At 37.5% G+C, this 26132-nt stretch overlaps 2 protein-coding genes and 1 pseudogene across 5 annotated transcripts; all 3 read left to right on the top strand.

The window, feature by feature from the left end:
• Nucleotides 1–457: 457 nt before the first annotated feature.
• On the top strand, nt 458–14282 carry LOC105032239 (uncharacterized). Of its 4 annotated transcripts, XM_019846228.3 has the most exons (6): nt 459–916; nt 1660–1713; nt 4724–4908; nt 6634–6860; nt 7226–8036; nt 11986–14282. In XM_019846228.3, exons 4-6 carry the CDS (start codon nt 6636–6638, stop codon nt 14094–14096), a joined length of 3147 nt encoding a protein of 1048 aa, XP_019701787.1. In that variant the 5' UTR covers nt 459–916; nt 1660–1713; nt 4724–4908; nt 6634–6635; the 3' UTR covers nt 14097–14282. The 4 variants fall into 4 exon arrangements, with proteins under 4 accessions (XP_010904923.1, XP_019701787.1, XP_010904924.1 ...); XM_010906622.4 differs by lacking the exon at nt 1660–1713; XM_073249142.1 differs by lacking the exons at nt 459–916; nt 1660–1713 and adding an exon at nt 1806–1826.
• Nucleotides 14283–17110: 2828 nt separating this feature from the next.
• On the top strand, nt 17111–17929 carry LOC105032238 (uncharacterized). Its single transcript, XM_010906619.4, has one exon. The coding sequence runs from the start codon at nt 17139–17141 to the stop codon at nt 17652–17654; it is 516 nt and encodes a 171-aa protein (XP_010904921.1). The 5' UTR covers nt 17111–17138; the 3' UTR covers nt 17655–17929.
• On the top strand, nt 17836–19778 carry LOC109504894 (pentatricopeptide repeat-containing protein At1g11290, chloroplastic-like; annotated as a pseudogene).
• Nucleotides 19779–26132: the final 6354 nt, after the last annotated feature.

Below are 26132 nucleotides of genomic sequence, written 5' to 3'. Positions count from 1 at the left end.
ATTTTTCACATGTAAAATTGTAAATAATATAAATTAAAATTATTTATTCATCAAAACAAAATAAGATACAGTAAAAATAAAAAAGAAAAGCCTGCTGGTATTGTGGAATTGGGGAATCTGTTGCTGCCCTTGCACTGCAGTGGGCAAAGTAGTCGTCTTTTTTTATTTCTTTCTTTTTTATTCTTTTTCTGTACCAAAAGCAAGAAAGTTAGGGGTGATGGCAGCTAGAGAATCTCAATCTCCGAAACCATTTATTAAAAATTTAAAAAACAAAAATATAAGTGGAATATTAGAGAGAGGGCAGGTCACTTTTTAAATTTATATTCTAGAAAAATTAAAGGGGAAAGTCCAATTGCAATTGCATGAAGGCTCACAAATTCCAGAAAAAGCCGGCGGAAAAATCGAAATAAAATTAAGAAGAGAGAGAAAGAGGGGAGAGAAAGAGAGAGAATAAAAAGACCAGATGTTGACAAGTTTCCTGTCACTGTTATTGGAAGGTCGTTTGTTCTTGTGGAGATTTTCTTATCTGGGATCTCCCTCTCCTCCTCCCCATCTCTCTCTCTCTCTCTCTCTGTGGCCCAGCGGATCGAAATCTCTCAGTCTGATGACGATCTGTAGTCCTTCCTCCCTCCCATGGCCCTGCAGGGACTCCCAGTTCTCCTTTACTGCCCCTTAGTTTCCTTTCCCCTTCCTCTGTCCTCTACTCTCTTCCTCTCTCTCCACTTCTCTATCTTTCTCATCCTTCATTACAACGATTTGTGTTGGTTTGGCTTCTTCTTGTGATTGCGCTGGAGAATTTTAATGCAGGAGGGGCCTTGGGGCTTCAGGGTCCCGTCCAAGTTCCCATCTTTGATGTAGAGTGGAGTCCTCTGAAGAATTTTTAGAAGAGGAATGATAAAAAGGGGTTATGGTCGAGGTAATTTGCGTTTCTCTGCGCTTTTTGTTTCTTTTCCTGTCTGAATGGCTTGTTAATTTGGTGGTTTGTTGTATTTTTTTTCTTGGTTTGATTATTGAATATGGATGCTTCTTTTTCGAATTTTTGTGGAAAGGAGCGATTTTGTCAGCCTGGTTTGGGTTTTGTTTTGATTATCTGTTGCGGTTTCTAAGTTTGGGGAATGTTAAGTTTCTTTTTTTTGATGTCGTGAGGGATTCCTGATGTTTCCTGTCTATGATCTTGTATGTTTGATAGTTACTTCGGATGACAGTACAATGATTGGGTTTTAGGGTGGTCTGGATTCATAATCTACAGATTGAGGATTTGCATTTTGTTATTGTTCTTTTAACTTGACATTGGGAGCTTTGTCTTTCATTTTCTCTGGAGATTCTGTTTCGGATTCTGTTTGTTTATTTTCTCATTTAGGAATGCTTCAATTATAGTCAGAAAAGAGTTTCACGTGATGTTTCGTTTTAGATTTGCATTTGACTTTGTTTTGTGATTAGATTTATTCTATTCTGGATAGTATTCTGTAACAAGAATGCAGGGTTGTGGAATTTGTATTTCATCACACTTACTTGCGAATCCTCTCTCACGTGAAGTTCGTCAGATGTTATCTCTCTTCGCTGTAGTTTTTTTAATTGTCACCCCTGTTGTCATATACTCAGAAACGTCTAGGTTGAATACCTGCCAAAATCTGACTCCTACATTGCTGATCTATGTAGCTCGTAATGAAAGAGGATCTCATCTAGGTGATTTGCGAAGCTTCATGATTAGATGTATGTGAGTTGGCCTGTTCTGATTTTCCCACAAGTTTGATAAAAATGATATCCTACAGTCATTTGTACAGGATTTGGTTGTTAATGCAAGGGTTCAATTCTTTTCTGAGCTGGTAAAAGTTTCTTCTTTCTTCACCACATTGTATAATGTTGTCTGCCATGTTTTTGGATGTTCTTTCAAATGACATTGGAGAAATTTTGGGTTCTAAGTTCTTGTTAAATCTCATTTTGTTTGTTCTTTTTGATTATATATAGCTTTCCACTAACTTTCACGTCATCATAAGATTTTTAAACTACACTGAACATATAGCATATTTTTCCATTTCCTTATGAAATATGGGTGCCATAAATGTTTCATTTGAGGGATTGATCATGTGATGTCTCCATGATGATGATACTGTGTCACAGTTGACAGTGTTACTAGACTTGCAGATGATGCAGAGCTTGGTTAAAGCATCTATTTTCATCCTGTTATAGATTTGATATGTATATTGTGTTAAGCTTAGACATAGATATCAGGTGTTGGATAAGTTTTAGCTGACAAAAATCTATGCATTGACTTGTGTACTACAATTGATTGATATGTTATATCTGCCTAACTTCTTAGTAGCAATTTGTATTTGGTCCATTAAAATTCGTGACATTTTTTAAAAAAATTGATTCTTGAAAATCTATAAACTTCATAGAAATTCTACTTGCTTACAGTTTAGAAGAATAATCTGAGCACTTGCAGAGATATCATTATCATCATGATATTTGTTTTCATCGGCATCTGATGATACAGGGTATCTGCAAGATAATGAACACTCTTTTCATAGGTCCTATATAGAAGTGCTAAGATTTTCTAATTAGATTCTTAGTCTTATGGTTCTAATCTCAAATTTTCTCTTACTCAAATTCCTTGGATTTGATAATCTGATGTTGCAAGCATAGACGCCAAAGAAAGCTGGAAAAACATTATGCATATCGCCTTGCATGTTCAGATGATCAATTTTTATTTTGTGGATCAAGAAAAGTTTTATCTTGAAATGACATTATCTTCTTATGTTGAGGCTCAATCCTACCAGTAAAATCAATGATGGGCATTATTGAGAATCCACATGATTTGCCATTGTCTTCAATTTTGAAAATGCCTATCATTGATTTTGTACCAGTAGGATTGGAGCCTCAATTGTACTAACATTTCTAAATTGTGTGGGTGTTTCTTTCTCTAATCAAACGGATGTGTCCAATCTACTCTTGGGTTCCATGGTTGATTTGTCTTACATTTATCTATTGTGCTGAGTCAAGCTTATTTCTTAGTTTATGGTAGCTTCTTCTGTTGTTGCTCAATTCATGCCGATCATGATCTAAGCATGCAGGGGTGGCATGTAGGAAGCTGCATGACATGTTTGACACCCTCTAGAGCACTTTGCTTTGAGTTATGACCTTAATCAATTCTTGATTTTCTTTCTCTGGGTGTATATTGAAAAATGTCAGCATGTCGTACATAAAAAAACTTTGCCTTTATATCATTTTCAGCAAATGGAGGTGGTTGAGGTGGAGGGGACTTGCTAAAGGGACATAAGGCTGTTCTGTAGAAGATAAATGCCTCTGTAATAACCAAAACAACAAACTTTTAGCTTGCTCAGAGAACCACTATAATTTATGGTGGTCTTCATTAGAATGATCTTCTAACTTCTGATCTCTACGTTATGATTTTCCTGTATATGGCTTTCATGTCTTTTCTGGAACTACTATTTGGAATATCACTATGATTGGCAAGGAGTCAACCTTTAAATTGCCCTGAGATTTGATAAGAACCAATATTGTGCTCTATGGAGGAGTCTATGTAATTGTATGACTTGTTAAAGATTTTCATAATGGAGAGTTAAGAAGAGAAAAAGAAGGATAAGAAGATTACAGGAATCTGGGGAAAAATCAATCAAAATATGTAAGTCTAAAATTATTTAGTAAAATTGCAAAGGTAATCCTTTTATTGCTTCTTGATATTAGTAATATAGTAATAACTAGTTCATATTTATTAAATTATAAGAAAGATAAGACCATCTGTATGCACCTGCTAAGTTGCAAAGGTTGACCAATAAAAGAAAGAAACTCTAAAAAATTTATGACTATGAGCTTTTGTGCCTCTATCAGTATTAAATGTGTTATTGCAGCTTACGGTTGTGTAATTTTTGCGTATTTCATAACCATGAGCTGATTTTATGATTTTACAGAGTTTTCATTTGAGATTTTTTTTTTGGGGTGCTTTCTTTGATCTTGTTGTAGTCATGACTGATTTGTCTTTTTATTGTGTCTTTTTGCTCTTTTGCCTTGCATCGGTTGCATCATTCTAACTGGTTATGATGGATTTTACTCTTGGACAAGCCAAGTCTTTCATAATGTACTGGAAACATAATCTTCAGAAATGTAGTTCAAACTAGGTAAGCCGTGCAATCAAGCACACTGTACTTGGCACCCCATAAATAGACTGTTATCATAATGTAAAGTTGAAGTACTGTCATTAATCTCAGTATTATGGAGTATTCTGTTAGGGAATTCTTTATAAATGTTGGCACCTAAACATTAATGAGTAAATACTAAAATTATTCATGGGATTCTAGCTGTTTTAGCGTAGTGTCACTCTAATGAATCATTTAATTATTAAAGTCATCCTGTTCTATAATGTATTTTTTTGTTTGAGGCAATATTAAATGCTCAAATGTTAATTAACAACATTTAATCAACTGATTGTTTCAAAAAAAAAAAAAAGGGAAAAAAGAAACACAATACCAGGAAGGACCAAGTTATCAACAGCATGAATACAATAAAATAAGATGCCCTCATTGTCATGTAAAATTTACTGATCAGTATCTATTTGATATATTCAAAAGCAGCCGAGTTCTTGAACTTTATAATGCGTTATATGCAGTTGATGTTTCTTTTACTTATCAAATTTTCACTTCATTCAATACATCTGTATTTATATATAGTATTCTCTTTTTCAATGAAAATTCTCATGTGATAGGTCTTCTGGAAATAGAGTGTCAAAGAGCCAGGGTTGTGGTCTTCTTAAGTCTCAGTTTTATACTATGTTTAGCTGAGCCTTGGACTGAGGGAAAAAATGATATGCTAGTTTCAGGCCTAACCATTTATACCCTTATTTGCAAGCTGCTGTGCTGGACACTTGCATATCAAGTGTCACCATAACTGGTACTTTCATCTTGCTCTTCTACATACTAATTAATGTATATACTTGATGGTTATAAAATATGTTATGTGCTTGTGTTTGATAATCTAATATGCTTCTTTAGTAATAGTGGTTAAGCAATGTTTGAAAACTTATTTATCCTATTCCATAAATTTTACTTTGTAGAGGACTTTTTTTTTTTTTTGTAAAGATAAATAATCTTTAATACTTTAGTACTAGATTAGAGACATATGCTCATGTCAATTTTGCTATAAGATACTATAATTGAGTCTCAAACTCAAAAATCTTGAGAAGTATGATTTACTGCGAGTTGCGACAACTATATTTGGTTCTATATTGTGTTTGCATATATCCATATCTTCAAAGTTTGTTTTAGTTAAGTCAAATTAATTAATTTATGACTTTATCGATGATTATGATGATGAGAGTTAACATAGAAATGACATACGAACTCATAAAAGAAGCATATCATATAGATGAAATTGGTTCATAAATATATATTCCAATATGAGTCTTGTTTCAAGGCCTTCCATGTTAGATAGCCACATTCAGAATTTAGTACACATTTAGGGGCTGTTTGGATGTTGGAAAAATCTTATCAGTTCGATAAGATCTTCTGGTGGGAGGCTTAATCTTTAACATAGTGGACAGAAGGGAAGCATTTTAATCCATCGGGGAAGTCCCCAGATCATGCAAGCCAAAAAAAATGGGCTACAGCTTCCTCTGAAAAGGCAATTTGTATTGTCCTTGTTTATTTGACTTAAAATTCCCGATCTGAAAACTCTCCCTGCCATCACATGTCTCCTTTTCAAACTCTCAAATTTTTAGCCATATCTGGTTTATTCCATGGACAACTTGTTGGAGAATACAAACAGGGCCTTAATGTTTTAATATGTACTTAGGGGTTCAAAAATCCACATGCATGTTTAGATGATTTCTATCTATATATGGCATGAACCACAAGCCAAAACCTCTGTAAACCGTGCTAGGTACTCCACATGGAACCTATGAATGTGATTCAGACAGCAAGTAGGGTGACCTTCATCAACAGATATGCACGGCAACATCTCTAATGTATTTAAGAATCTAGTTGGTTTCATAAAACACAGTGCCAGTTCTGTTAGGACTTGGTTTTAGAGTCCCATAAGACAGAAGATGTATGCAAGAATCTGTTCCATAACAGATGTAGATATTATTTCCATCATTGCACCCTCAACCAAGTAAAAGAATTTAAGTAACATAAGATTTAAAATTGCTATAACAGAAATGATCTAAATACTATTTTTTTAGTATGATTCGATAATCTTGGATTTATCACTTCAAGAATATGCCTGTAATCCTGCGGCTTATTCCTATTGCTAATTCTGTTTCATATTTCTTGCTGAGGATGATGTAGAAAGTGACAAGGTTAGTCATTGTCATTAACATCATAGTTTTTCAACTTCTCCTCTATCCTGCCTCTTGAAATCCTCCTAATAAATAGGCATTTTGTACTCCTATCTTGAGCAGCTTGCTTTCTTTTCAGTAAGCACAACTGAATTGTGTTTTTTTTGAAGTGTTATAATATGCATGGGCATAATATTCCTGGTGGCTTTCAGTGTTTACAATTGCAGAGTAATAAATTATAATTATGCTATGGTGATTGGAATTAAAGAATCTTTTGTAGTATTCTTTCTCCTGACTTCTTTAATAATTTCATGTTCTCCTTTAACTCTGGAATTTTACAGGAATGGGAGCAAAAGTGCAGTGTAAAAGCTACATTCCAGGATACCATTCAATGAAGGATTTGAACAATGACTCAAACAGTAGTTACTCTCTTTATTATGAACATAAAATATTTAACGGGCAGATCTACAATGGTTTCAAGATGAGGCCAGTGAATGAATATTCAGAATACGATAAAGAAATGTTGAAGAGAACAATGCTTGAACATGAAGCAGTGTTTAGGAAGCAGGTAGGTTTTCATATTTCCACATTTTTTTGTCATAAAAATAATATGACACTAACCTGGTCATGGGGCATTTATTTTTCTCGGGTTTTTCATTACTAACTTTTAGATGTGCAGCTTGCTTAGCATCTTTTTTTGGATGCTTAGCGATTTGGAACCTTATTGAATTTTGATGTGGCTGGTTATTTTTATTCAGAAACTTTTGGATCAGAAAATCTTGCCTTTCATTTTATGATGCATATGAGACAATGATGTACTTGCTTATGTGTTTCATGTATTCTAAGGATGAAAAATCAGTGTCTTCCATTTGTCTTGCTAATGTTTTGGATTCTTTTCACAATTGTAAATTGTAATTCTTTGTTCAAATCCAGGTTTTTGAACTTCACCGTCTTTATAGAGTACAAAAGTACTTGATGGATGAGCTAAAGAGAAAACAGTCATGCAGATATTCTGCACCAGCATGGGCATCCCACTCAAATACACTTTCATCTCAAATGCCACATGAAATTTGTGGGAAGACATGGCAGATGCCTCATCAATCTTTAGCGAACACCAGTTACAGAAGGGCAACCGTGCCAGACACTGATAATAAGAAGCCCACTCTGAATTTTCTGAAGGAAAATGAATTTTCACCTGAAAATGGAGGATCTCTGGATAAAAGACCGTTGGACCCTGAACTCAAAAGGTTTCCAAAAAAAATGTTTGATCTTCATCTCCCTGCTGAAGTGTATATTGATAGTGAAGATGCTGAAAGAACAGAAAAGGAAATTGTTGCTGATTCACATGTTAGGGTTGCTGATACCCTTAACAAGGTTCATGGTGTTGACCCTGAGAGCAATGTGAAGCTAACTCTTGTCACTGGTGATGATGATAGTTCCAGGGAAGGTAGCTGGAAGTCATATTTACATTCACGTGGTGGTCATTCTATTCACTGTTTGGCTGATTTAAATGAACCCATCAAAGATCTAGATGGCAAGGGAGCTGCAGGTACAGTTTCTAATGGTTTGAGAACCCAGCATAAAGAAGTTCAAGGGCATCTGTTACCAATGAAATTGAGAACAAATTTTGTACGTGGGGATTTTTTCATGGATGGATATAGAAATGAAGGAAGTTGCTCAAACTCTCTTAACACAGATAAGCAGGAAAGTAGACAAGAATGGCAACCTTTAGATGATGATGCTGGTAAGAGTTTTATGGCAACATTAGTTAATAGTGATACTTATCATTATCATGTCTATAAGTGATACTTTTTCAAAGTTGAACTGATATCTTACATTTTCTACATTAGCATATCATTTATGTCTGTTGTTTTGATACCTTGCATTTATTCATTTTCTCAAAAGTCCAAGCTCCGTGTGCAGCTGAGCTGAGCCAAGTCAAGCAGTTAGAGGCTCGAGCTCAACTCGATTCAAAATAGTTGGGCTTGAAACTCAACTCGAGATCAAATGAGCCTTAATGTCCCAAGCTCGAGCTCAACTGGATGAAAAAAATGCAATACTCAAGATCAACGTTACTTGGCTCGAATGCCAACCGAGCCATACTTGAGCTCGAATTTGATCCTTAGCCTGCTCATATAATATATATATATATGTGTGTGTGTGTGTGTGTGTGTGTGTGTGTGATAAATAAAAATTATACACACACACACATATGTATATATGTGTGTGTGTGTATGTATGTATGTATATGTATATATTCTATGTAAGTATATATATGTACCTACATATATCTATATATGTCTATATATATATATATGTTTATACGTATACATCTATATGTATATGTATGTATGTGTATATATATATATATATACACACACACAACATACATACATATACACATACATACATACATATACGTGTGTGTGTACATACATACATATATGTATATATACATACATATGCATGTATACATACGTACATATATGTATGTATGCATATATACATACATACATACATATACGTATGTATGTATATATATAAACTTGAATAACCTCACGAGCAGTGTTCTGAGCCATACCGACCACAAATTGTCTCGAATCGGAGGGTTCAGGGCTTTTCAACCCATACCAATCGTAAACTGAGATGGTTCGGCCAAACAAATTTGAACACAGGACGAGAAAGAAGAAAAGAGAGGAAGAGAGAGGGAGGAGGGGAGAGGAGGGAAAGAGGGGATGATGCCGTCGGAGGGCTACGGAGGTTTCCATGGCTCAGTGTCATCCGATAGGATGTTTAATTGAAAGAGAAAGAGAGGGTGATAGTACTGGAGGGATGTGCAGCCAGTGGAGGGCGTTGGATGACCACCATAGCCATCGAACGGCAGAAAAGGTGTGGATAGAGCCATGGCCGTGGAACAAGGGTGATCGTCCCTGTTTATCGTCTTTTCTTAAACATGATAATGAATAGTGAAGCCAGCAATGGGTTTGTCTGTTTCATTTAAGTGAAGCCGACAATGGATTTGCCAGCTTCATTATTTCAAAGATTTTTTAAAAAAATCAGAGAAACACTGAAGCCAGCAATGGGTGTGCTTGCTTCACTTAGAAAATCCCATGAAGCAGAGGCCAGCTTCATTATGGTCGGGATTTTCTTAAAAATTCCTATGAAATAGGGGCAATCATCCCTGTTTCACGTCCGTGGAGCCGCAGGCTGCAATTTCGCTGTCCGACAGCTACAACGGTCAGTCGGAGGCCCTTCAGTGGCCTCTTCACCAGCTTTCTCTCCCTCTTTTTCTTTCTTCCCCCCTCTCTCTCTATATCTCTCTCTTGATCGAGATTTGGCGAAAAAAGCGGAGGCTTTGGTGGCCCTTCGAGAGCATCCGTGGCGTACCTGTGGCCACCACCGGCATCTCTTCCGGTCACCCTCTCTCTCCCTTCCCCTCCCCTCTCTCTCTTTTCCTCCTCCCTGGTTCGTTTTTTCTCTTATATGTCAGTTTGCACTGGTCCAGTTTGATTTGGACTTGTGTGGACTCGTACCGCCAGCTGGCTGGCATGGATCTTGGTTTCGATTCTGCGGACTTTGCTTATAAACCTTTGAGCAGAGTATTTTGCTACTTAAGCTCGATGGTAGTCGAGTCGAGCTTGGACGTGAGTCAAACTAGAGTAGCTTGCGAGCATCTTGACTCTTTTGTACCCCTAATCCAAACTTTACATGTTTTGGGCACCAAACTAATAATAATGATTTTGTCCACTCGAGCATGTATATGATGATTACCTTTTGTCAACAGCATGTAGTTGTTTCACTTTTGCCAAGTTGTAGGTTACCTCAATTATATATATGGAGAGCAAATGATCATGACCATAACCACAACCATCAAGCCCTTTCCCAACTTTTTGGAGCCAGCTTTAAGGATCCTCATTCGGCATGCATTCCTATTTAGGAATACTGTTGTCCTAGTTCGACGTGCTTTCTACAACTGGACATCAACCTAGCTTCAACACTACCTTTTCATCTGGGTTTGGACTAGCATTGATGGTGTTATATAGCACATCAAACTCTAAATAGAGATTCAGTTCATGATCATCTAGTAGTTTTAGGACTGATGGCAAAATTGTTGATCATAGGTAGTGGAGGAATATGAAGTTGCTTTGATAAATGGTCACCAATGGTCTATTACCCCCATGAAACAAAGTAGCTAGTCGATTTGCCAACTCATAAGCATTTTGATGTGCATGAACAAAGTTGTTGCCTCAATCTTGAAATATCTTTTATTGGTTAGAATGATGGTTTCCAACTAACTCTTTTTTAGGAATTATTTTCACATTTGTCTTGTTCTGCTTATCCTCTGGAGGCACTTCCTTAGCCACCCATTTCCTTAGATGGCACGGTACTCATGGAAGACAAGAGTCCCCCTTTTGACTGCCTTTTGTACTTCTAGTGTGACATTGTTGCTTCGTTCAACATCCTATGGACCACTTGACCGAAAAAAGAAAGAATAATTAATCCAATTCTTGATATTAAAATTATCTTGATCAAACTTGAGCTTTACTCGATAGGTTCTGGGATAATTAATCTGATCATGCTTCTAATTCTTGCTGTCTTGAATATACATTTTAAAAGCTTGAATTGGTATTTCTAAGCTTTAATTTGATAGATTTTTGACCTTCTATTGTCTCAATGGACCTGGGCTTGATCAAATGATGACATATGTTTCATATCATGGGATGCCATACCGGGCCAAACTGCTCGATACATCCCCTATTTGTACCGTACTGGTCTTATAGTGGTATGGTGTCTCGTAGCATACCGACACTCGGTACACTATCTTGTATCATACCGAATCGCATACCAACATTGTAATAGGATAGTACCAGTATAGAATCCGGTATCGAGATGGCGAACCTTATTTCATATTATACTTAATGACATTATCAAGATAATTTTTTTCTCAAGATTGCTTCCTGGATTTAAACATTTATCAAATTAAAGAGGTAATTGAAGAATGGTTCAAGTTGAATTGAAATTATATTGGCTTTATGAAGTGCTAAAATGGTTAAAGAATTGGAAAGATGTTGCTGTTTGGAGCTTCAAATTTACTGTAGAATTAATTGTAAGCTTTAAGTTTGTTAGGTTCTTCATGTGGTGATTCTTGGAGGTTTTGGTGACGAGTCAAGTTTTTTTTCATCATAGTTCATATTAGCAGTGGTGAATGTTTTTGCTGAAGGATCTGGGATGGATGCTGAACAACACTGGTTCTTGATGTCATGCTGCTAGGTTACTATGGCATTGACCCATTTATAATTTTATATGTTTGCAATTTAGTCAAAAAAGTTGCAAAAAGAAACAAAAAGAAAATGAGAGGATCAGCTGAAGGCATGATCGCATTTGTTCTTTACATCTAAGATATTTGTTTGGTTGCTTTAGAATATTCTATGTTGTAGAATATTGTCTCAGCTTGCGTGAATCTGTGTTGACTTTAGGAACTTAATTGATTAAAATTACTACTTCCATACTGCAGTGAGGACTTGCTAGTCCACTATCCAAAGCTTAGGATTATTGCTTCCCCACTTTCATTGCATTATATTCTACAGCATATTCTAAATTTTAGCCTTTTTTCAGTCTTCTGTTAAGATCTTAGGTTCAGGTTGGTGGTACCACGAGAATTGACTCTCTTTTGTGGCTTTTACTTGTTATAGGCCGAAGTAGAAGCAATTTGAATTCTTTTAATTCTGGTTCACGCAATGAGAAATACCCAATGTCATCTGAGTCAATTCAATTGAAGCTTAAGAAAGCTCATGAAACTCATTTACCTGATCAGAATAAAACAAATAGGTGGTTCAGGGAGAAAACATCACAATCTATTGAAATCTCTGGAAGAATTCCACACCTTGTTTGCTCAAATCAATCAGCTGTGACATACCCTCAACTGACCGGTCCACTCTCAGTTGTTTCTCAATCAGCCTGTTCTACTGCCGCATCTCCACAAGCTTCATCTTGGAGAAAGCCAGGCCATAGTATAAGGCACATCCCAATTGCAGTTCAAGCACTTCCATGCTTCAATGGATCTGTAATGATGAATTCACAGAAGAGTTCTAATGCTCAACAGCCTAGTAATGCTTCTGGCAAACTGCAGTGCAATGGGAAATTGACGTCACACTCGCACGTGGGGAGTAAATCCTCCTTTCCAAATGGCCTTCGCCATGGTTTGCAATTGGATTCTGAATCTTCAACATATTCACTGCTCCCATCGGTCATCCTTGATCAGCCAGACCCCAATAGCAATGGTGATATTTCAGCATGTCAGAGCTCCGGGAGTCTGGAAGTGCGAAAGCGCTTCAAGGAGGGCATAGACAATAAATCTGGAAGGGATGTGAATTTGAATCGGAGTATTATGAATGGAATTCTAGATGACCTCACTGCCAAACAAGATTTAGCAGGGAAACATGATGGATCATCAGAGGGGTTACCTTGGCTCAAAACAAAGTCAGCCTGTAATGGATCTTCTGATAAAGAACTGTGTGCCCCTCAAATGGAGTTAGGCTTCAAAAAGGATTATTCCCAGCTGATTTCTAGATGTGAAAACATGACTCCAGAATTTGCAAGTAGAACAGACAGGGAGAAAGGTTCTTCTCTGTGTGTTCCACAGCATTCTCTATCGCCATTTCAGATCAAGGAGACCAAAATTAATAGGCATGAGGCGTTTGATGGCCCGAATAGCAAAAGAATTCCTGTCTTTCCTCTTCTTGATAAGAGCCAACAGAGTACTAACTACTCGCCTGTCTCATGTTACAGACAATCTTTAGCTGATGATGTGAAGTTCAGTGAAAAAGGAAAGGGTACTAGAAATCATAGTCTAGGTAAAGGAGGCATCATTAATTTGAACTGTGCTACAGGTGGGGAAGAGGCTCCATCATCACTTTCCCTTACAGGTGTGGCTGCAAAACTTGCTTGCAACATTGACTTGGAAACACCAATCGGTGCATGGGAAGAAGGTAGTGTATGTTCTCAGGGTAAAATCACATGGATGAATCACCTCGAGAAGCCTGTTGAAATGTCTTTGAGCAAAGATGGTTCACAGGAAACAGAATTCTCTCATGACATCCCTCGTGGAGTGGCAGCAGAGATTATCATTTCCATGTCATTAGATGTCTCTGCCCATTCAGATGGCATCGCATTTTGCTTATCGGCCCCAGCATCATGTGATTCCTTGCGATGGTTTGCAGATGTAGTTTTATCCAGTGCAGGGAGTGGAGTGCCAAAAGGAAGAGATGGTGGCTCTGAACATTCAGATGATGGGATGGATTCATTCGAGTCCTTGACGTTGAAGCTTGAGGCGATGAAGGAAGATGAATACATGTGCAGATCATGGGTGCAAGAGAAACCAAAGAATGAGGAAGCAGGCACTGCTCCACTGCTTCTAACAAAGCCTCGGAGGGGCCAGGCGCGAAAAAGAAGGCAAAGGAAGGATTTCCAGAAAGATATTCTACCAGGCCTTGCATCATTGTCAAGGCTTGAAGTAGCAGAAGATCTTCAGATTCTTGGAGGGCTGATGAGAGCATCAGGCAAGCCTTGGCAGACTGGTTCAGCTAGACAGAGCACAGGTCGCAATGGGCAAACAAGGGGAAGGAAGCGGCCAAGAAGCTTGGCCGTTACTGTGGAAGAGGTTCATGTCAGTCATCTCCCAACACAGCCTACTTATACTGAACTACAGCTTGGAGGGACAAGCATGATGGGGTGGGGAAGGACCACAAGACGATGTCGTAGGCAGCGATTTCCCTTAGCAAATGCCTCTGCTCCTCAGAAGTAGAGCTTAGAGGGCTGCATATATGATCATAATTTTATAGAGTCATCAGAATGGCAATTTTCTGAGTGTTTGGTTGTTAGAGACGGAATGTCTTGTACATGTTGGCGCTAATTTGGGCCCTTGATCAAGTGTTTTGGAGTTAAAACAGCTTGTACATTTCATACTAATAAATGCTGAATTATTTTGATAGGACTTAGAGCATATAACTTATGTGAAATTTATGCTCAGAACATATTTTATGAAGGCTGTGAAGGCAAGGGTCTGGGTGAATAGAGATGACCCTGATAAACTTAGAGCAAGGGTCTGGGGACCCTATACTATTTTTCTATGCATGCTCATGATTCTAGCATTACAGTTTGGCTTATCTGTCACATCAGAGTGATGATTAATTCATATTAGTGCATAAATATAAGGAAATCTATTATATATTTCTAAATGTAGAGCACTCTATTCACAGTGGATGTCAATATTAATGATATTGATGTTCATGTGGTCATCATCATTGAAGTTCGTTATTTAATATGCACTGGATATTAATAATGTTGATGTTAATGTACTCAATCATTATTAAAATTTGATATTCAATGTACAATAAAAAATTAATTATTTGAATTTTTTATTTATTATAATTAATTATATTGCTATATTGTAATAAGAATTTGAAAAAAGATAAAAAATATAGTACCTCATGCGTCATGCGAGGTCATTATTCATGATGGGGGTTTTCGGATGGAAGCTCTACTTGTGCATAGTTTTTTATTTGTTATGTAAATGCCAATATCAATCGTACCAATATTAATGATGGGGGTGTCTGCTCAATTATTTGTTTGAAGTTCTTCGCCTATTATGTGCATACTGATATAGTCATTATTAAAATTAATTATTTAATATAATATTTATTAATGATGCCGCTTTTGATATGCCCAATCACTATTACAGTTTATTTTTAATGTGTATAAAAAAAAATTGATTATTAAATTTTTTTATTCATTATTATATTAAAATTTAAAAATAATTAAAATAAAAAAATAGGATCACACTTGCACATTGTGTGAGGCTGATATTAATAATAAGAGTTTCTAATGAGATTCAATTTGTGCAACATTCACAATGTAGATGTTAGTATTGACGGTGTCAATATGAATGAGAAAAATTTTTGTTCGATCATCATTAAAATTTATTACTTAATATATAATAAAAATTTAGTCATTAAAATCTTCTATTTATTATAATTATTAAATTATTAAATTTTATTTTTAAAATAATTTAAAAAATCAAAAAAAAATGTACTATGTGCATCATGTGGGTTAAATGAAATTGTAATTTTATGATGGTCTAAAAATATACAATCTTAGTTGATACTTTTATTGTAAATATTCTATATATTTTTTTTGATTTATTGTTCTGATTACTTGATTTATCATGTTTCGAGTTGCCAAGACTATAATAAAATTAAAATTCATTATTATAAATTATTAAAAAAAATCTAAGGCTCTTTTCCATGGTCACCATCATCGATGGAGCAAGGAGGCACTATTGATGGTGATGTTGTTGGGTCTACTATGGTTGGAGCATGATTAGGTGAACTACTACCTTTTTCTCCTCTTTCTCCACGATCTTAAGATCAATGCCCATAAGCACCCTCTCTTCCCAATCCTAAATAGGATGGGAGAAGAAGGACATTATTGGGCATACAAGATAGATCCTCTTTTCATTTCTTTTGGACCTATCTTTGTCCCAAACCTACCATTGAAGGAGATGTCATTCTATTATTGCCTCATGACCAAAATCAAATTATGCACATGGAGGTCTTTCCTATGAACTTCCTTAGCAACAATGGAAGCATTTTAAAATTAAATTTAGTTTTAGGGGCTTTCACTTAATAACCATATAAAAGCAACAACCATAGAATGAAAAATTGTGATATACATATCAACATTGACTAGAAAAAAGCTACAAACTTCCTATAATTATGATCATGCCAATACAGTAGCATTGCAACAATGAACATAGGCAAGTACCCACTACGGCAACTAAGACCCCATCCGAAGTTATTAAAACTATCGTCATAGAGTAATAAAATAAATCTGTCATAATTCCAGTGTCTCACAGATAAAGCATCATGCGTCTTTTCTTCACTCTTTTGTTCTCTCTCTGTTTGTGTTACAGAACAAGCTACTCATCCCGTGTATATTCCTCCTTCCTTCTATGCCTCTTTTTTGTATATTTATTTCACAGGTTGCTGCTGTAATTAAACAGTTAATTATTCTATTTGTTTAAAGAAGTTTACTTTTACACCAAAAAAAAAAAAAAAAAAATCTGTCATAGAGGTGTGCGACACACTCCTATTGCATACTTTTGAGTGAAGGTGGTAAGCAAATCTCCAAGGATGGGGATGGTGACCAGAGGTGATGGACCAAGAGGAAGAGAGGGTTCTCGTGAGAGGTAATAGCAACACAAATATAGAGACACCCCAACCAATGTGATGAGTGTAAGCGAAGCCCCTCATGCTCGTTTTCCTAGCAATAAGAAGACTTGTTTTTTTTTTTTCTTTTGTGGGTATTGTGATATTGTTGTTCCCGCTTTACAATGTTTGCAAGGGTAAAAAAAAAAAAAAAATGTTACACAAACTTGAAAGATCAATTGGGCAAACTTATTGGAAATTAATTCTAAATTTAAATTAACTAATTTTAAAAGATATATATTGTTTGCATAAATTTTAGATATGAGTTGCTAACCGTTGGATAGAAAAGATGGGTAGAGGATGAATATCTTGCAATGGGAAAAAAAAAAAAATGAAATAACAAAACTAATCATATTGTTGTTGCAAAATCCTCTAACTAACTTAAAAATGGATATCAAATTAGAGGTTGCCCTTAATACCAGTGAAAGGTGGAAGGAGAATTTCTAAATCAGACATCGATGCTTAATTAAGTCGAGGTCATATTATTTTGTTTAAAATATTTTAATATATTTTCTGATAAATTATAAATAGCATCTAATATTTATTTTTTTAATATATTTTCTAATGCCTCTGGAATTCTAATGTCTTATGGAAGCGGTATGGGCTCCGACAACCGGTTCTCCGACTCGCCTTCGCCTCCACCGCCTCTGAGGCCGAAACACCGCCACCACTCCTCGTTCTGCCTCTCCGCGTGCTTCGGTGCCGTCGGCGACGGTGGGGCACCGGACTCTCCCAGTGGCGTCGGCGAGCGGCAGGAGGCGTCGCTGCTCCGCTCCCCCACCACGTGGCTCCGCTTAAAGACTCACGAGCTGCCGGAGCTCCGGGGGAAGTACCGCGCCCTCATCTCCTCCCACGCCACCGGAAAGCACCACCGCCGCCACCACTCGTCGGACTTCAGCTACGACCCACTCAGCTACGCCCTCAATTTCGACGAGGGGTCGGAGAGCGAGTGCACTGCCAATGCCGAGGACCTCCGGTACCGGTGCTTCTCGTCCCGTCTCCCGGCGTCGCCCCCTCGGACAGTCGGGGTCCCTTTCGATAAGGCCAGGGAGGGCAAGGGGATCAAGGGGATTAAGGGGAGGGAGGCTCCGCTGTGACTCCCTACCATTGTCATCCCGAATTCTCCGGGTTTTTCGACCTCATTTGGTCGGCAATCTTGGATTTCCTTGTCGTAACAACTGGATAAAAAATTAGGGTTTCTACATTTTCTAGGCTTCTAATTTGTCCGTTTTAATAAAAAATGTTGCTCCTTTCTGTGCAATTGATTTTTCTTTTTCAATGGAATTTGGTGCAATTGATATTAGATGCATTCTTCTTTCATCTGATTTCCAGTTGTGTTCCAAAAACGATTTTTTTTTTTTTTTTGAGATACTGTATAAATCCTTGTTAAGAAATCCAGATTGCAGTTGCGGAAGCTAGAATTTCGTATAGTTGTTGAGAAATCCAGTTCATTCCTCAAGGAAAGATGGCTTTTTTCCATCTGGGTTTTGATTGCCAATGAAAAAGATGTTTCCTTTGGTGCCCTGTAGATTTCGTCCAAGGTTATGCGGATGTCATGGAGTGGAGTCAGCATTCCAAGAACTCTATACTGCAGAGAGGTTTGCTTGTTGTATGCAATCATGTTTAGATATCAGATCCCTACAGAGGCTTCATACTTGCATCATAGTGCATGGATTTGGAGATAGCATCTATCTGGGGTCCAAGCTGTTGAATTTGTGTGGTAGTTTTTGTGGTTTACCTGAATTCAAATTGGTGTTTCGTTAGCAGAAACCTTTCTCTTTTCAATTCAGCCATCGTTGGATATTTTGAAGCTAGTTATTTCAAGGAAGTTCTTTGTTTTCTATTTAAATTTAAAGTCTCAGGGGATGAGTTGATAGTTCAGCTGTTACATTTGGTTTTAAGAAGTGTATTGAGCTCAGAATGTAGATTTTGGAAGAGGAGTTCATGTGGATGGTTTCAAGATTGATCTAATGAATACTAATTTATGGGTTTTCTCTTGTGGGATTCTACTCCAGCTTGTGGAATATGGAGGACGCACGGCAAGCATTTGAAGCGATCCTAGATAAGGATGTTGTTGCTTATACAGCGGTTATTACTGGGTACACACAAATGTCTGATTCCCAATGCATGCAAGGCAGTTGGAATGGCTTGTGACATGTCGAGAGAAGGATTGCATGCCAACCGGCCAATCGGGTGATGTTGGTGAGCTTGATGCAGGCAGCAGGGAAGTCGGAAGCAGTGAAAGAGGGTTGATCAGTCCATTGTTATGCCCTCAGGAGAGAAGTAGGTCTTTCAGATGAAGTTCTTCAGACCATTCTTGTGGATCTGTGTACTAGATTGTGCCAGGGCCTCTGCTGCTTCTGTATTGTGGCAAATGGAAAGGAATGTGATGATTGCTGGACTCATTCATTGTGGGCAGAGTTCTGAGGCTCTCAAACTTTTTTCTTACTCATGCAACAAGAAGTGAACATATCCCCTGATTCAATCACTTTAGCAAATGCCCTTTCAGCTTGTTCTGGCTTAAATTATGCCCATCATGTCACAAGCATCAAGAGAAGAGACATTCCTCTGGATATAGTTTTGACTAATGCTCTTATTTGAAATGTATGCAGAAAGTAATAAAACAAGTAGAGCCAGGGAATTGTTTGATCATCTAATTAAAAGAGATGTGATCTTATATAATTTAGTGATTTCTGGTTATCTACAAAACAATATGATCATTAAATCTACCATTATGTTCAGTGCAATGGTCAAAGCAGGTATCAGACCAAACTCTGCGACTGTGCTGAGTCTGCTGTCGGCATTTGCTGATGGTGCAGACATGAAAAAACAGCAGGTGGATCCATGGTTTTATGGTCCGGTACAGTCTCCAAACAGATATTTATGTTTCCATTCAAATTCTACACATGAATGCAAAAAATGTGGAGGCATTGACATTGCAAGGACAACTTTCAACTCAGTAGCAGATAAAGACTTGGTGTTGTGAACTACAATGATGATGGGCCATGTAGATTTTGGTCATGCAGATGAAGATCTAGCACTGTTTCAGCTAATGTGACAAATAGGTAAAAAGCCTGATAGAGTGACTCTAAAAACATTGCTTCAAGTGATTTCTCAGCTTGGGTATTGAGGTGGAAGTAACTCATGGGTACATCTATAGCACTTTTTTGGACAAAGTTACTGCCACCATGAATTCAATAATAAAACACACTAGCATATAATCCACGGGATGCAGCTTTTTTTTTTTGTTTATCTATTTTTAAAATGCAATGTAGAATAAATATAATAGAAAAGATAGCAAAAATAAGATATAATATAATAGATAAAATAGCTTAGTTATTTTCTAAAATAATTTTTTATATTAATATTTATGATATACTATCATTATACAAAATTCTAACCAGGGTTCGCCGTACTGGGCCGAACCACCCTGTACGGTGCGTATCGAGCCGAACCGGTGCTCAAATGGTCCGGTTCGGATCTTTTTTTCGAGAAACATCTCGAACTGGTACCGAACCAAGCGGTTCGGTCCAGTTCGCTTCCATACCGTCCAAAATCGGACGGTATGGTCCGGTTCGGTCCGGTTCGACGTGAATCGAACCGTACCGACACTCCATATGCCAAAAGTGACTATGGGGGAGGGAGGGTCGGAGATCACATGCATAAAAGAACCTTTACCTGCTTTGGAGTTCTCTGAGATGTCTCAGAGAACTCCCGAGGGTCCGAAGATCTTAACGAAACCGTTGAGACCTCCAAAAAATTAGAAAAAAAGAAAAAAATTTCATCAAATTACAGAAGTGGTTCGAGGAGAGGCTGATCTTTGGCCGGAGGTAAGATAATGTGTTATTTTCTTAGTAAATATTTTTTTTTTAAATTTTGTTGTTAAAAATAGGATAAGAATGAGAAAGAATGAAAATAAGAGAAAATCATACCAAAATCTTGTGATTTTGGGATGATTTAATTATATGTGATAGATTTTTGGAAGATCTACACGATGATACCAAAATTATTAATTTTCATTAATTATATATTTTTTAAATATTTTTAAATATTTATTTATTTAAAAATTAAAAAATTTAAATTTTAGAAAAAAAATCAGAGTTTGAGAATCATGTTTAGAATGATTCAAACTACTTAAATCTAATTTCTAATTTTCTTCAAATATTTGAAATTAAAAAAAAATATTTTTTAATTATTTAAATTTAAAAATTTAATTATAAAATAAAAAAATATAAAAATAATGTTATATTTTAGTTAATTTAAAAATATTATTTGAAGCATATAACATATTTATTTTGAATTTATAAGTTTTAAAATAATTATTAAAATTATTTTAAAATTATATATAATTATTTTAATTATCGTTAAACTATCGTGTTTTGTTATACTTGCATATATTTATAAAAAAAAAATTTAGAGCATGATGTTCGTTCACTTTAATTAATCAACTATTTTATAGTATATATTTATTTATATAAAAATTATTAAAAAAATAAAAAAATAAAAAAATCAGTGTTAGTTTTGAAATTGAGAATAATGTTAAGAATGATTCAAAACAATTGAAATATTTGAATCTAACTTGAGATTTTTTTGAAATTTTTTTTGTAAATATTTAAATAGTAAAAAATATTATCAAATAAAAAATATATGTAATTAGTGTTATATTACAGGTAATTCAAAATAATTAGTATTTTATTATATCTGCAGAAATGAGTAAGAAGAAAGATCAAGAGCGTGACATCGGTTGGGATCATGGCGAGATGCTCTCGACTCGGCATCATTGGAGATGCAAATGGTGCAACACAGAGTTTAAGGGAGGAGGAGTGACTAGGTTGAAGCAGCATCTAGCTGGTGGTTATCCTGATATGTCGATGTGTCGAAAATATCCGCAAGAGGTCCGACAATTGATGAAAAAGTACTTTGCTGATTCGAAAGCAGCGAAGGAAAGGGCAAAACAGAAAAAGATCAAAGTAGACCGTCGAGCTGTAGAGCCATCTTCTTATCACTCTAGAGAGTCAGAGAAGACTTCTGCTCCAGATAATGAGGAGGCACAGATTGAGGCTGCCATTCATGCAAGCTTGACGGATCAGTACCAGCAGGAGGAGATAGCCCGGTACAGAGACCGATTCGGACCATCATGCTACGAATCAGGATCTGGATCAGCGACTGATAGGGGAGAATTCGAGTTCAGGAGGACTACCTCAGTCAGAGAGTAGTGGAGTCACGCAGCACCTGCCGCAGGGAGTGGAGCAGAATCGTGGCCGTTGACACAGCCTGTCAGAGAGTAATGGGTCCGCCGCAGGGGGTGATGGAGCCGCGCGAAATCCGCTACAGGAAGTGGAACAGGATCATGGTTGTTATTGTGACCTGCAAGGGGGTGCGGACCTGTTGATTGAAGCTTGGCAGCGGTCGGAGTCCGGCCTCTGTAGAAGTCCGGGAGGGGTCCTCCTGTCGGTTGGGGTCGTGGGTGGAGCCCGACTTCCGTGGGAGTCCGGGCGGAACCCTCTCAGAGCTGAGGCTGCGGGCGGGGTCCGACTCCCGTAGGAGTCCGGGCGGAGTCCTCTACAATCAAAGTTAAAGGTGAAGTCCGGCTCCCGTAGGAGTCCGGACGGAGCTTACCAGCAATTGATACCGAGGCGGAGCTCGGCTCCCGTAGGAGTCCGGGCGGAGCTGTTCTGTAGCTGATGTCGGAGGCGGAGCCCGGCTCCCGTAGGAGTCCGGGCGGAGCCGTTCTGTGTCTGATGTCGGAGGCGGAGCCCGGCTCCCGTAGGAGTCCGGGCGGAGCCGTTCTGCGGCTGATGTCGGAGGCGGAGCCCGGCTCCCGTAGGAGTCCGGGCGGAGCCGTTCTGTAGCTGATGTCGGAGGCGGAGCGCCCGGCTCCCGTAGGAGTCCGGGCGGAGCCGTTCTGCGTCTGATGTCGGAGGCGGAGCCCGGCTCCCGTAGGAGTCCGGGCGGAGCCGTTCTGCGGCTGATGTCGGAGGCGGAGCCCGGCTCCCGTAGGAGTCCGGACGGAGCCGTTCTGTAGTTGATTCCGCTGAGGGTTCCGGCTGTGGGTATTTTATACCCAACATGAATAAATCTGAAAAATAATTGACCTTTTGTGAAAATATTTATCCAATTTCAAATTAATTTTTTTGAATATTTTATATTTAATTTTTTTAAATTAAAATGTATTTTAAATATACAAATAATATAAAATTTTGAAAATTAGTTATTATGTATGGATAATTTAGATGTATTTCTTGAAGTAGAAAACTGATTTTTTTCATTATAGTAAAATTTCACTATTTTTTGGATAATTAATTAAATATTGATAAATAAGATAAAAATATATCTAGCATCTTTGGTAGGATTCTACATTATTTTGGATTATCATAAATTTTCTAAATATTTTCTAATTAAATATCAATTTATTATATAAAAATTAATCAAAAAAATTAACAAAATCTAAAATTACTAAAAATCTGTATTATACATAGATAATGTAAAAGTATTTTTTGTTTAATTTGATGATTTTTTAATTACAATATGATTTCACTAATTTTCAAATCATTAATTAGGTAATTAGCAATTGATGTAAAATATTTGATATGTCTTTCGTAAACTTGTAGTATTGGTTTCAACAAGGAAGAAGCCAGAGCATGATATTGGTTAGGATTATGGGATCATGCTCTGAAGTCTGCACCATTGGTGGTGTAAGTGGTATGACATAGAGTTCAAAAGAGAAGGGATAACTTGGTTGAAGTGGCATCTAGCTAATGATTGCCTTGACATGTCTATCTGCTAAAAATATTCATAAAAGATCTGTCAGTTTATGAAGAAGCACTTCACTAATTTCAAGGCGACCAAGTGGATAGCAATTGAGAAGAGGATAATGGTGGAGCATCAAGCAGCATAGCCTTTGTCATATCACACTAGGGATCCAAAGAGCTCTAAGAAGTTTGTACCAAATGATGAGGAGTCACAGATTCAGGCTGCCATCCAAGCAAGCCTGCATGACCAGTGATAGATCGATGAGATTTTCATGCATAGGGCTCAATTTGGATCACTGGCTATACTCTTTCTAAGATATGGTAAACTGAGAGGTCCTAAGCACCTAGCTTTACTAGCTAAGAAATTTGACTGATCTTAAAGCCATAAGTAGGTCTGCTTTCTCCAAGAGATGAAGGGGATCAGGTTGAGAAGAAAACCTTAGCTTTCTAGTTTCCTCTCTCATATCGTGTGAAAATGTTGCTTGTTTTTGGTGGCACTTACTCCTTTGGTCGGCAAAGACAAAAAGAGTCGGGATCTGGGCAGAAAAAAGAGAATCGTAACATTATCTTTCTATGTCTACATCTCGGAATCTTTAGTTAGTGGAAGAGTTGATTAAGACTTGCGTTCCGCCACTGAACTTGAAGAGAGGGCTGACGAGTGTGTCATTACTCATCTTGCAAATCCTACATGAAATCAATCAATACAATGCCAAGAAGAATGTGATTGGAGGATGAGGTTCACGAGAGGATAGAGATTTTGTTCCTCTAAAGGAAAGAGAAACTTTAGAATCATGTCCCAAAAGCCCTAAACAAGAGATTTCATCTGAGAATGATTCATTAGAAAAAGAGTCGGAACCAGAAGCCTTACCAAAAGATGAATCGTCGCATGAGGAGTCGGAAGCAGAAGATGTCTTAACACGAATCTTTGGGCAAGTGGCCATAGTAGACCAAGTCCCCAAAGAGGTTGCCGAGGTCAAAGATGCTCCCCCAGAGCTGGAAGATGGAGGGCAAGCCACTGTCGATGAACTAGTGGAAGTGAACCTAGAGATTAAGAACCCAGGCCAACCTATGCTTTTTCCTCATCCTCACTGCCTTCTCACTTGGGATGGATTTCATTTTTTTTTTGTCAGCGTAAGAGTTGGTACAGTGTTGGATTTTGAAAGATGTTCTGTTCACATACTCGTTTTCACATATAGATAGGAAATAGTACACTTTCTAGAAGGAAGGGGCCCTATTTTATTATCAATTTTTCACTGACCTCTTATTCACAGCAGACTAGGAGGACATATCCTATTCATTCTTCCTGTTATCAAGTTTCTTGATAACCAAATCTCAGATGTACTCTTATAAGGAACTGGCTTTCCCAATAGCACAACAAAGGGTAGTATGCTGGGAAAGCCACCGAAGATGCTGGTTCAATTCCAGCTTGTGAATCAAAGAAAACAAAAAGGGGAGGGGCACCGATCGGAAGTGGGGGAAAGCTACCTAGCCCTATGATCAGAGGTTTTAATATATGTGAAAGGAGAGTTTGTTGTTCCTTTTCTAACAAAGATGATCAGCAACAATGACATGAATTCAATACTAATAAGAAAGGTAAGCCTGCCGCTAAAAGAGACCGAAGAAGGTTCAACTAGTGCTTAGAGTTCGGTGTGAGGATCAACTCTGTACCCTTCCTTCAGATAGTTATCGCTTTGCACAAGTTGATAGTATAGAAGACTTAGGGAACACCTGGCATTTCCACTGATTCTCAAGGACTATTAACTAACTTTACATGACAAACTCTAATTGATAATTTTCTTATTATCTGGTGCTTCGAAACAATAGAGAAAGCCAGGATTTGTGTTTGACTACTATGAATGGAATGATCGATTCAACTACTTTTTGATGATGCATCGCCTTCCCCCAAACCTTCCACTCTATTTTCTAGACTGACTGATCTTACCTCAAAAGAGCTTGTTGAGGATAGATACAAGTCTAGTGAATTAACAGAGGATGGATTCTCTCCAAAATTAAAGGAGACTACAATAGCACAATAGCCATGTGATCAACAAGGAGAAAGAATGATGACTTGGATCATCACTCATTTTGCTTAGAAAGCCATCTCTTTGAGTACCTTACCTTTTCCATCGAGTGATAGCGGAATCGAAGATTTTTCGGGAGGGGCGTAAATATACAAGAGATCAGGAAGTTGATCAGTAGGGCTACTAGATCGTTGGCTGATTGGTCGTTGAGATCGCGCCTTCATCTGTTTGAAGCAAGATGCCCAATCCTTGGGAGCTTTTAGCACAACATACCGCTATCTAAATGCAGCAATGACTTTCTCGAGCCATCCTCATCAGTCTGAGAAAAGTCTATCTTCCCCCACCGATATTACAATTTGACGGTGCTATCTATTTTATATGGATAGAATAGAATCATTATGCAAAATGTATCCAATTATGGTGTTTCAAATTCCAATGCAAGCCCATCTCACCAGTTATAGCTATAGAGGTTAAAGAGGGGAAGGAGGGCTCCTAGCTTGAAGCTTTCATCGGATTAAATGAACCATCAGAAGGAGATCTTTTCGATAAAGACCAGTGGTTCCAGACTTTCCATTCCGAATTAACATCCAAGAAAGAAGAGCCTCATAAACCAGTGAGAGAGGTGGGGCTCACATATATTAAAACATCTGATGATACGGTTAGGTGGTTTTCCTCCACTTTCGGTTGGTGCATCTCTCCTTTTTGTTTTCTTTGATTCACAAGCTATAATTGAATCAGCATCTCTGATGGCTTTCCTGGTGCACTTCCTTTTATTGTGCTATTAGGAAAGCTAGTTCCTCGT

This window comes from Elaeis guineensis, chromosome 15 (genome assembly GCF_000442705.2).
Source record: "Elaeis guineensis isolate ETL-2024a chromosome 15, EG11, whole genome shotgun sequence".
In the NCBI taxonomy this organism is placed as follows: Eukaryota; Viridiplantae; Streptophyta; class Magnoliopsida; order Arecales; family Arecaceae; genus Elaeis; species Elaeis guineensis.
The sequence above is the reverse complement of the archived record's forward strand: the minus strand, read 5'-3'. Positions and strand labels throughout refer to the sequence as shown.

What these genes read in the sequence shown, in the direction of transcription:
- LOC105032239 (XM_010906621.4), top strand. Translation starts at nt 892, where the DNA reads ATGATAAAAAGGGGTTATGGTCGAG. An exon ending in AAAAAGGGGTTATGGTCGAG is followed by an intron (nt 917 to 6,633) that starts GTAATTTGCGTT and finishes GGAATTTTACAG; the next exon opens with GAATGGGAGCAAAAGTGCAG. An exon ending in ACCTTTAGATGATGATGCTG is followed by an intron (nt 8,037 to 11,985) that starts GTAAGAGTTTTA and finishes TACTTGTTATAG; the next exon opens with GCCGAAGTAGAAGCAATTTG.
- LOC105032238 (XM_010906619.4), top strand. Translation starts at nt 17,139, where the DNA reads ATGTCTTATGGAAGCGGTATGGGCTCCGACAACCGGTTCTCCGACTCG.